Raw genomic sequence first — 11,809 nt, forward strand, 5'->3', positions numbered from 1 at the left:
AGCATCTTCCCTCCCTCCCCCCACCCCTCCACCCCCACATCACTCTACGTCTTAGTAGAATGAAACAAGTAGGAGAAAAAAAAAGCCAAACAAGCTCCTCAAAGCTAAAATTGGCAGCAGCCAGAAGCCCCGCTGCGAGGGTCTGACTGAACAGAAGAAAAACAAGCCGAGGAGAGAAACCGAGGAGACTGAGACGGCGCTTACAGGCCCGGAGCGGATTCTGCTGTTGCCATGGGAACAGTCTGGCTGGGGTGAGCGAGGGGCACAGGGAGGGTGACGGTGATGGGATGCTACAGGATGCCGGATCAGAAGACGAGGGGGCATGGAGCTAAAGGTGACGGTGCTGTACGCGCATGGAAAGATTTGCATAGCTTCTGTCCTGCATCCATCCTGACGGCAGATACGCATCCTGGCGGCCATCTGCAATAAACTGGTGGAAAAAACAACATCCCTCTTGTCCTGCCAGACATGACTTGGAAGGACAAGATGGCGCTCTTTCACTTTGGACCAATGTAATTCCTGTTTCCATGGCCCTCCTTTTCTTCTCCAACTGAGGAATTTCAACAACCATATTTGCATGAGGTGACACAGAGGTATGGTAGCTTTCACCTGTCAATTAACCCTGTGGCGTAAGAGCAAAGCTGCATATGCAATAATAATAAAACCCATCAAGCAATAAAATAAACTCAAGACATCACCGAGGAGAAAGACAATTGGCTCGACGGTGGCTGATTAGATCATAAAATTCCACACTCATGTATCCCCAACCGCCTTGCGAGTATATGGTTATCTTCATCAAATGGATCAACGTGCAAACAGGCCCTTCATAATTACCCCATGAGCGGAGCACGATTGGCCCAGATCAATAATATCCTGTGCAACATCAGGGGGAAGACGAACACAAAGGGAGCAACTGGAGGGCAACCAGCGCTGATGTAATACCATCCAGGTTATTCATTAACCCTGTGCATAACGTCATCGTGGCCAGAGCTTCCACACTAGTCGACACAAAGTCGACTAGTGTCTCACGACAGGGGACATGACTTGATGTGTTTAGACCACAAACAATGACACCCGAGCGTACAGTTTTTCCTCTTTGCCACGGGCTCTCTCTCATGGACCATGGATTTGTTGTGCACATCTTCACACGCTCTTCGGCAATTTCAAAGAGAGTAGCCACTGAAAGTCACAAAGGCGACCACAACAAGGGGAACGTGCAGGTATTTGTTCATCCAGACAGGAGACTGGAGATTAAAGGGTTGCCATTGGATTGAGGCAGAGGAAGATTTATGAACAAGATTTACAGATCATCTCAGAAGTGCTTAGATCGTTCAAAAAACTGATGGGGTTAGTCACTGGATTAATGCTAGCTCTATCAGTGCTCATCACACAGGTTTTGTTGATTTCTTACCAACCAAAGCATTTTTTTTAGCTCCAGCTTTAGGCTATTTAGCTTGATGTGCCTGAAAGCAACTGCCGTACTAAATAAAAAAAATAAAAAATAAAAAAAGGCAGTTATGGAAATGTCTATGTTTGCTTCTTCAGAGAATAAAAAAACAAGAAAAACCTTAAAAAGAAATACAGAATGTGAAAATAAAAGAAATGCATCATTATCATTCACTACTATTATATGTTTTCAAATAGAAATATGGAATAATAATAAAATGTATTATAAAAATGTATTATATTTCTAAAGTCTACCTGATTGTTGTGGATCCCAAATAAAACAGGCCGTCTGCTGATATAGCTAGATCTGTCATAAGAATTTGTACAAAAAAACAAAAAAACAAACAAAAAATAAATATATATATATACTGTATATAAAATGTTATTTCTTCTTAATCATATGCTCTCCATTCTTTTCTACTGTATTGTTGCTGTAATTATGAAATGTTCCCCCATGTGGGATTAATAAAGGCTTCTTCTTCATAAATATATATGTATATAAATTTGAATCAAGGCAAAAAAGTAAACAAATACAGCTTAATACAGTATCAACTGTATTTGACAACGTATAAATAATTTTGAATTTTTTTTTATTGTAAAAAAGCAGATGAGACACAAAAGACTTGGATGGGACGCTGGCCTGTTCGATCACCCAATAACAATGACGGAGGATGAGCGCTCGCAACAGCGATATAATACACCGACCTAGATAGGCAAAATGAAGAGAACGCAATGCGGCCATGGGCTCTCTACTACCAAGCGCAGCGCTACTGTACAGGCATCACGAAGACACGCTGTATATTAAAGGACACTTTGATGAAATGGTTCCGCGCATGCAGCTCGAGAGGGAAACCTAAGCTGTGTTGTTATGACGCGTGGATGGAAATGTCCGCATGCAACACACTAAATAATAGTCGCTCCATTGATCGGACGGACTGCGACGATGACAAGGCGCAGCGCGCAAAAAGCAGCGCTAGAAAATATAAATATCAAATATTTTACTCACCCAGTGATGGTCGGAGCGAGTCACAAAAAAATAAGAATAAAAAGAAATCAGATGCTGATCGACGCAATAGCGCGGATAAGTTCAACCCGGACGGCTTTTAATTCCCAGTACGCGGCGCGGGCGCGCACGAACGACGAGGGGGATCGCGCGCTGACTGACGAGAGTCGCCCGCGCGACAGCCAGGGGCACGAGCGCAGATCGCGAGCCGCTCGCTCGCCAGCAGCTGCTAGCGCGCGGCTAGTGACTACTAGCGCGCATGCTAATCGTTAGCATGTTGTCATTTGCATTTTAACACGCGGCTCGTTGAGAAAACACTCACCGACTTTTGTATTTAGGGGTGTCATTCAGCCTCAGCGGGGCTCCATGAGTCCATGTGGGGGCGGCGGTAGTAGCGGAGGGTCGGTGTTTACCTGCTGCTGCTGGCCGTGCTTGGTGGTGGTGGTGGTGGAGGGGGACTGTCTGTCCAGCTGACCGGAGCTGACAGCGCCGAGCAGGGAGTCACTCAGCCAGACATCAAACACCGGTGTTCGGCTACAAAACAACCAGCTTACAGCCTCTTAAACCTACCGGGTTGTTAGCGTTGCTAGGCTAGGTGGCGGTTACAATGGTTAGAATGTGTGTGTATGTGTGTTAGGAGGGAGTGAGGGGGGAGGGGAGGGGGGTTGAGGAAGGTGTACTTTAGCACTTTCTTGAACTAAAGCGATGAGGTCATGGTTTAGTAGGGAGTGTGGGGGGGAGGAGGGAGGTATGGGGGGCAACTGAAGTTGACGTCACCTTCAGCCAATCAGCGCGGACTGCTCAGGGGTTGGCTGACGTCAGCGTGCTGAAGTTCCGGTTAAAGGGCCAGCCTGTGTTTTCAAAAGAGGCGCACTCGGAGTACGGAGAGCTCTCGCGTTGGCCGCCCCTGCTAATAAAAAGCAATAAAAATCTCGCTTCCTGGTGGGAAAAAGCCACTAAGAACGAGCATAAATTCTGCTCATGCTCGGAGAAGGAATTTGTGACAAAACAATAAGGAAGAGAAGGGCGTTCTCTTTTATTTTTTAGAAATCTGTGTGAAAGGTGCAGCACATTGGTCTTTAAACCCGCGATCTAAATATATAAATTGTGGATAATTTCAGTTTGTTGTCCATCGAACAGTACCAGTGAGTTGTCCATATCTGCAGCAAACAGTTTTAGCATTATGCTTTTTTTCCCCTTCTTTTTTCTTCTTCTTCTTTTTTTTTTTTTAGATAAAATAAATGCGAATGAGTAAGTCAAGACGAATGAGTAGAAAGATACCGTCCACAAAAATGTCACTCTCTCTAGCACCAAATAAAACGTTGAGTAGCGCAATATTTCTTTTGTTTGGTCGAAAACCTTTGTTTGTCTGGGTTTGACACCAAGCAGACAGAGGAGTAGACCGCAGACCTTACGCTATAACGCTATATCTAGTGACATCAGGTGGCGCTGTTGTGTAACTGCACTCTTTGTCCCTGGCTATTTATTCTAGAGCGCCCAGTAAAAGTCATTGAGGAGATAAGTTGAACACAAAGGCGGAACTAATTTTGGCTCAGTGCAACCTGATTAAAAGTGGATTTTGAGGGTGAGCTGACTAGAGACAGAAAGAGAGAGTGACAGCAAGTCATGAAAATCTACCTTTATTTGGATGCAAAAACTCACAACTTAAAGCGATACGCTAGCAGAGAAGAGGAATACTGATTGCTGGTTGGTTGTCTGTCTCACTTTTTGGTCATATCGTCATTTCCATTTTGACCACGAGAGGAGGACCAGTAAGCAATGGAAACAAGCACTCAAAATAAAGCTGTTCATTCAAGTGCACTGCACATTATCAGGGGATCTACGGTCCAATAGGAGATTGCAGCCTTTCTTATCAAAGTCCTATTTTTATGTAAAAGGTCATTTTGGCAGTTTAATTTGGCGTCTACAAATTGGTCCAAGCCCACACTATAAATGTAATCCGCTGATAATGTTCAGTTTTTGAGCTGATGCATTAAGACAATTTATTTTTGAGTGTGTTGTTCCTTAAACAACACTAACAACGACGACGACTGTTGTCTTCACTAGTTTAGCTGCCGTACACAGAGCAATTGTTTCTTGGGAGTGGCCGAGCGTCACAGATGGAGTTGAGAGGGGACTGCGTAGAAACTCAGTCTGAGGTAAAATTTTCCAAGAAAACAATAAAACACATACAAAGCAAAGCATATTAAAGCAAAGCCAAAAGGCAAAAAAAGTAATAATACTGAGGACTGAACAAAACCTATTCTGTCTTCTGTACTCTAAGATAACTTAGGCAGTTGTCACATTTTGTTCTGTCAAACGCTGCAATATAAACCGATGGTCGGATCCACGAGTATGGGCTACATTCCATCATGGTGTAAACGGAAATATACACAAGGCATCTACTCGAAAGGATTGTATCAAAATGTTCTAAAAATATCTCTGGTTGGTTTCACAAAAGCAAACTGTATCAAAAGCATTGGCCGAGAGCAAGCAATATCGTAGGCTTATAACCCCTTTTTCAAAACAAAAAAAGCCGGACAACCAATCACGTCGCTTTGATTGTGGACCTATGGAGTCCCATACAGCACATGCAATCCATTAACTCAACACTATCAAAACACAATACGGGAAATAAAAGAGCTTTTACAGCTGAACATCGGAGACAGCCTCAGTTGGTCTAGTTGTGCTTCGTACAGATTAGGCCTGGCCTGGCTATACAACAATCATGGGCTTCTTACTTCACGGATGTGTTCAAGCTACTGCTGGACTCGGAGGCATCACAGAGCGTGCAAGTGAGTGATGACAAAAGAAATGAAATAAAATACAAGACCACTGTGAAACATTTTGCCTTGTTTGTGTCCAATCTTCAACCTTACTAATCATTGTCCCTCCCCCCCGCCACCCACCAAGTCTTTTGTCTGGCGCCTTGGTGTCTTCAGCTCTGTGACGCCTCTGAATGTACATCTATGTGGAATCTATTACTGTAAACATCATCGAGGACTGCACAGGCAGCATGGTAATACTGGTAATACTGTAGATTGCACAAATAAAATCCTAATTGGTTAATTCATAACCTAATTGTAATACATTCCTATGTTCCATAACATTGCACATGCCTTTAATGAACACTTAGCACCATGCAACCTGAAGATGAGGTGGCTCCTGAATACACCAAACATTGAAACAGGCCTTCAGAAATGATATATATTTTTTTCAACAATAAAAAGTAAGAGTCCGTAATTAGCGGTTTTCTTAATTAGAAGTTGAAGGTCACACGCAATAATATTTCTCGTGAACTCTAACATCTGTACAGTGTTAAATATTAAGCTGGCGTTTGATCACTTCATAGCTTTAAAATCACGCTGGCATTCAGACAGTTCTGGACCCTCGTTGTTGGCATTTACTCTCAATTTCCTCCATAAAGGGAATCGTGTCTTTCTTTGTTGTGATTATTTTTGTCAAAGCTCCAATTTAACCTTTTGACTACAGCACAAGCGATACGGGAATGTGCTATCTCAGAACTAGTACTAGATGGGGGTTTGATGACTAAGACTAAAGTACAGTAATGCGACAGGAACCTCAGCAGTGTAAATGATACCATGTCTGAAGTGCAAGCTTGGATAATACGGGCGAGTCCTCCTGAACGGATGACACGGGAGTGACTGATTTCCTGGTTGGGCAGCTTTCTTAAATCCCTCTCCTCTATCGTTTTTTTTATCGTCACAGACAGAGAAAGCATGGCATCAGAGTCAGCAGGATTTGGGTGACGATATTAATGTGGTTTTAAGTGATTAAAGGGTGATAGTGAGATGGTGCTAGGTTAATTGGTGTGTGCCACCGGAGGCGGCACAGTGTACAGTGGTGTGTCTCGGTCTGGGTGTGGCTGTGAGCGCCCATCTACTCCTCAGCAGTGTGAGACAGCTGCTTCTCGTACAGGCTGAGGACGTGATGCACGAACTGGTACTGTTCACAGGTCTGGATCATCCCACCTCTGAGAAACACACAGGAAGCACAAAAAAATTAGATGTGATAAGAAACAAAACAAATTCCATTTTGCAGTTTTAACTGAAATGTTAACTGTTGTTAACAGGAGCTCTTTGAGTTGCCCTGGCTAATAGCTGGAGCCATTCGGCTGAAGCCTTACCACTGATTTACCACATGAGGGCACTGTAGGGAGGAAAGTGATCTCTTTCAATTTCATAATAGAAGTGAATTTTGTCATTTTTGGACAAAAAGAGGTGACCTCAAAGAAAGTGATTGCAGGCTTACTAATGAATGATGTGATCTTGAACAATATGACATATAATTGTTATTAGTAAAGTCTGTGCTTTAATTAAAATAAATTTGAAATATCAGATAACAAATAATGGTTGGATACATGAATCTTCTTCACATCATTCTAAATGCGTGTTTATCTGTGTGAAAGTCCAGGACGGTGGACTCAGTCATCTCAATATTCTACAGGGAGGATGTGCTTGTTGTAGCCATTTTCAGATCTTCACTTGCAAAGGGAAGAGGAAAGAAACTAGACTACTTTTGGCCAACTCTTCCCCTGCCTGGGGCAGTGCGTTGGCAGACCACAGTCACATCGAGTTAGACAACACTGCTAAAGTGAATTTCACACAACAAACATCCTTTAGGCTGTCATTTCCAGTCGACTATACAAACTGCAGTTGAATCCATTTGTGTCTTTTGACAGCAATGGAGGGATGAGGGTTCAGCTTATGTCACCTGTCCAGACGGAGCTGGCTGGTTGTTCTCAGGATGTCGACCACACCCTCAGTCCTCAGCTGCTTGCACAGGATGGAGGTGGCGATGAAGCAGCCAGTTCGCCCGATTCCAGCACTGCAGGAAAATATTGGAGGGGCAAAAATGTATGGATTTGTCAGCTGATATGAACCCATCCCACTTAGGTGGTTGATTCTGAAATTATCCTTGGAGATGTCGGATAATCTCTCTCTCTCTCTCTCTCTCTCTCTCTCTCTCTCTCTCTCTCTCTCTCTCTCTCTCTTTTGCTCTGTGTGTGAGAGGGAGACAGAGAGAGAGAGGGAGAGAGAGAGAGAAATGGATTGTATTTTTAAACTGAAGAAATGATGATTCTCTTTACCTGCAGTGCACAATGATCGGGCCGGAGGAGGGCGGTGCTTCCTCTCTGGCCCTCTCCACTTCCTGCACCAATTCCAGAAGAGGTGGAGCCTTGTCTGGAGTCTTCTGGTCCGGCCATGAAGTGTACCAGTACTGCCGCAGACTGCGCTCCTCCTCACCACACTGATGCACACAGAAACACACAAACAAGGGGCATAAAATCAAGGCCTTGTGCGGAGTAATTGCGCTCAAGTCTGGGCTGTAGCCTAATGCAGCTCATCAGCAAGCCTCTGTTCCCCCAGTGTCGGCGTGACAATTATCATCAATTCACCAGATAAACACCATAAAACAGGGCAGACGAATAAACAACATGCTTTCAACTCGGTAACATAATGGTCCCCCCGGGGCCCCGCATCAGAGGCAGGCTGCTTTTACTGAATTTCCGTGTTTGCTTTCCTAAGTACCTCTGTCATGATGACCCCAAATTATACATATGGAAGCTGTCAGGAACACATAAATGGAGCTGACAATGTTGTCAACATCATCGGCTGTGACTAATGACTATGGCTGAAACTTGTTTGCTGAAATGAGAGCTCTGGATCGCACTGTCTGAGGTTCGTCTTGAGATGAAATAAGTGAGCACAGGAACGCATCGGAAAAAAAAATGGATACTCTCAACCAATCACCGGAAACCAGGAATGATGAATAATATTTACATTAGTCAGAATGGTATGCCACTCCGGTCCATGGTTAGAAATATATTTTAATCGCATCTCTTAGATTTGTCTTATTGAATGTTTTATTCATTAGAAGAACACCAGTTAAATATTCTCATCCATCTCATCCGCTCGTTCCTTTGCTCATTAGCATTATAGTAATCACAGTTAATATTTGCACATTGTCATCTTTACTGTGAGCAACTGAGATGTCGGAAGCAGTCTCTCTCTCTCTGTCTCTCACTCACTCTCTCACTCTGTGTGTGTGTGTGTGTGTGTGTGTGTGTGTGTGTGCCTTACCTTCAAAGTAAACACCCTCAGACTGTAGTCATCCTCCTGGGTTACCGTAACAACAGTGATCTCAATACCCTCGTGGGTCACAGTGTCCTCAGGCCAGTACTCGGCACATTTCTGCACAGCACAAGAGATTCCGCTAGGGATGGCGACACCAGCCACTTACTCCTTATCTTAACTTTCTATACCCACATTAAAGGCCCCACATTATCTCCATTTTCGGATCTTTTTCTTTCATCCAGAACTCAAGTGGGACAGCCTTGCAACGGTTAATTATAAGGAGAAAAGTAAAACTCAAAAGCTATGGAAAGCAGCATGTTCAGTCCTTTGCATGTATCCACACAAATTTTATTTTTTGATTCCAGCTTCTGCCTGAATCTGGTGCTTGGTTGGACCTCACACATGTTTGTCATGGGATAAATGCAAAAGACTGTGAGGTAAAATTTGCATAATATATGACCTTTAAAGCAGCCCTGCCCTCATTTTGTCACACTGACCTCATTTTTCTCCTCCAGATTAGTGATCATCACTATGATGGGGGTTCTCTCCTGCCACACCATCCTCCAGAAGTCCCCCACTGTGTTCACAGTGGGGCCTTGTGTCGCAATGTAGGCTCGCTCTTCATCGGCGTAACCCTGAAAACAAACACAAACACGGAAGGTCTTGACATTCTCCGGTATGAGTCTCTCGAACGGAAGCACAAACACTGAGAAGACGATGGATGAAGCACCAGTGGGACCTATCAAAAATAATAAAAAGAAAACAATTACCTTGAGATAGTTAGCATTGATGTAGGTAGTGAGGAAGTCCTCTTCGTCGTCTGACTTCAAGATCACTCTGCTGTGTGTGTCTGGAGGAGGGCAGCTTTAGATTATCACAAGAGAAAGACATACAGGAGGACTGCAATTCAAAGAGACGTGCAGAGAATGGTGGGAGATTTTAGTGGCTGGTATTAGCACTTGGTTTGCTGTAGACGTGAACAAAGAATCCACCTTGGCAGTGACTGATGTGAACAAACAGTTGTACGTACACAACAGGCCGTGTTGTTACTCACTGGGTAAGATGGTTTTGTAGCGGTTTTTCCTCACCAACCCTGGGTAATTGTACTCCTTGGGGTCCACAAAGTTCATGGGGGTTTCCTGACAAACAGAGAGGGGACAAGGAACACAGCGGCAATCAGACGGCAAGCTCCCACTGTCTGCCAAGTGTTGCCGTATGCCTGCCTGACTGAGCGAGGTGAAGAGCAGTGGAAGGATGATTTGACTGCATATCGTTCTGCCTAGCAGACATGAAGTCCTCTGTGGGTTTATGTTTATGCAAATATCCCTGCATCTAGCCTTTCTTCGCCCACTGGCAGACAGTGAAAAGGCTCACATGCATGTGCAGGGCTCTAGTGTGTGTGTAAATGTGGGTCTTTTCCGATGACTCTGTTCATCCCTGTTAATCTAAAGTGTGTGGGTGGGTGAGCTGTTGCTGCCTCCGCTCACATAAAACTCAGCCTGCAGGCTCTGGTCATCCATGGCCCGTGAATGTAGCATGGCGGGGGTCAAGACGTGCGCGGCCTGCCGGAGATATTCCTGGGCCGACTGGTCTCTCGGGGAGAGCTGGGCCCCGTAGCCGTATGGCTCAGTGCAGCCTGGCGTACACATGTCCAAGGTCAGGGAAACATTGGAGCCCCTCCTGATGCGATGCACGAAAAACATCACGTCATCCACCCAAACACCAACGTTTTCTGTTTCTTTTTGAAGACACCTGAACCCGCTCTAACCTTTCCTGAAGGCCCACAGGTGTGACAGTGAGCGTGGCAGCGTCCCCCTCTGCCCTGGTGTCGGCGCCCACTTCGAAGACAGGGGTCTGAGGCACAGGGTCCATGTCCAGCAGATCCTCTTGAGCGTCTGTCCACTCGGACAGGGTGAAGGAGGGCTGGCGACTCACAGACTGGCGCCGATCACCCAAGTCCTGCAGCACTGGCTCCGATGAACTCCAGCCGGTCCCGTAACGCCATTTAAACAGCATGTGGATGACCTGCAGCCAAGGTTGGTGAGAGGGAATAGCGGCACAGTGAGTTCAGGCCCTTCCAATACATGAACGTTTTTAGGTAGTCGTAAATATTTTGAACGGCCTGGTTGGCTTTCCATTCTTTTACCATGATGACACAGATGGCCACGGCCATTCCGGCCGTCCCTTGGACAATCCAGTGGTTCTGTTCAGTGTTCACAACCTCCTGCATCAACACCACCGACTGGCCGGCGAAGGCGAAGGCGAAGGCGAAGGGGGAAAGACAAGGGACGCAGCAGGAAAACACTTGATTCAGCGCGGGAACGTGGCTTTCCAACAACACTGGAAAACTGCTTGCTTTGACACTTACGTCCACTCCAAAAATTGGGTGGCAGGGCAAAATGAAGCTAAGGTAGAAGTCGATGACTTGCAGGGCTTTGTAGATGGAAGAGAGCGGCCCGTTTCCTTCCAGTAGGAAAAACACCCAGTAACCCTGGAAAAGTAAGACGGGAGGGAAATTAATAGCGTGAGACAAAGAAGATGGCCTATTATGCAGGAAGGGCGTTGAAATGGCATGCAAATTAAACACAGGCGAGCTGGTTACATATTCATGGCCAATTTCTCTTTTTTTTGTGTATGCTAATGCTAATGTACTGCACATTTTTTGTTTCTTGAATAAATCAGACCTGAAGTCAAGACAACCAAGCTAAGAGCAGGGGATGAATAATAGCTCCAGCTTTGTCTCCACGTGCACTAACTCCAGAGTTAGTGTGAAAACTGCAGATCATTGTGGGGAATCACAGGCTGATCTGACAGAACACCTCGTGCTTGAGCACCAAACTGCACTCATCTGCATTGCTGATTGGGGTGACTGCACTACTTTAGTTTTGTTCTCAGTATCTTGCATGTTGAGCTGGAAATGAAAACCACCTCAGCAAAGTAGTTGTCTACACTCCAATCAGCTAAAATGACTTGATTCCATGCACATTTATGCTTCCGGCTGTCGTCAAAACGTCGTAGAATGACATACTGTGACTTGGGAGATGGCGAACAGCGCCACCCAGCAGTGGAACTCCACGACCAGCGCATACACCTTGCGCATGAATACATCCTCCCCCTGCTGGTTCTGCTGGCCTGGTGCCCTGTCTTTGCATTTTGGGAGGATGATGTGGTTTTGAGGGATCCCATCGCCTAGTTTGTCGCTTTTGGTGGGCTCATCCAGCCAGACGGGGTCCTCGTCGGGCCTCAGGAAGATGGAGTCCTC

At 45.3% G+C, this 11,809-nt stretch overlaps 2 protein-coding genes across 4 annotated transcripts in view; both read right to left on the reverse strand.

Moving 5' to 3' along the window:
- The window catches only part of dusp8a (dual specificity phosphatase 8a), a 43,993-nt gene extending 40,916 nt beyond the window's left edge, over nt 1–3,077 (reverse strand). The window contains exon 1 of one of the 3 annotated variants that reach the window (XM_076038157.1): nt 2,863–3,077. The gene's annotated coding sequence lies outside the window, so the exon portion shown is untranslated. Of the gene's footprint in view, nt 1–2,452; nt 2,650–2,771 lie in introns of those variants that run through there. The other 2 variants (XM_076038155.1, XM_076038156.1) reach the window with 2 other exon arrangements.
- Nucleotides 3,078–4,333: 1,256 nt separating this feature from the next.
- The window catches only part of LOC142896449 (tyrosine-protein phosphatase non-receptor type 5-like), a 12,245-nt gene continuing 4,769 nt past the window's right edge, over nt 4,334–11,809 (reverse strand). The window contains exons 3-14 of the mRNA XM_076038123.1: nt 11,576–11,809; nt 10,916–11,038; nt 10,694–10,789; nt 10,316–10,572; nt 10,035–10,227; nt 9,602–9,686; nt 9,318–9,397; nt 9,045–9,182; nt 8,554–8,664; nt 7,560–7,720; nt 7,184–7,297; nt 4,334–6,443 (exon numbers count right to left, since the gene is read on the reverse strand). The exon at nt 11,576–11,809 is cut by the window's right edge and continues 46 nt beyond it. Coding sequence (XP_075894238.1) covers nt 6,350–6,443; nt 7,184–7,297; nt 7,560–7,720; nt 8,554–8,664; nt 9,045–9,182; nt 9,318–9,397; nt 9,602–9,686; nt 10,035–10,227; nt 10,316–10,572; nt 10,694–10,789; nt 10,916–11,038; nt 11,576–11,809 — 1,686 coding nt within the window. The 3' untranslated portion in view covers nt 4,334–6,349. The remainder of the gene's footprint in view (nt 6,444–7,183; nt 7,298–7,559; nt 7,721–8,553; nt 8,665–9,044; nt 9,183–9,317; nt 9,398–9,601; nt 9,687–10,034; nt 10,228–10,315; nt 10,573–10,693; nt 10,790–10,915; nt 11,039–11,575) is intronic.

This window comes from Nelusetta ayraudi, unplaced genomic scaffold (genome assembly GCF_046127955.1).
Source record: "Nelusetta ayraudi isolate G7.1 ecotype Tasmania unplaced genomic scaffold, CSIRO-AGI_Nayr_v1 ptg000053l, whole genome shotgun sequence".
NCBI lineage: Eukaryota > Metazoa > Chordata > Actinopteri > Tetraodontiformes > Monacanthidae > Nelusetta > Nelusetta ayraudi.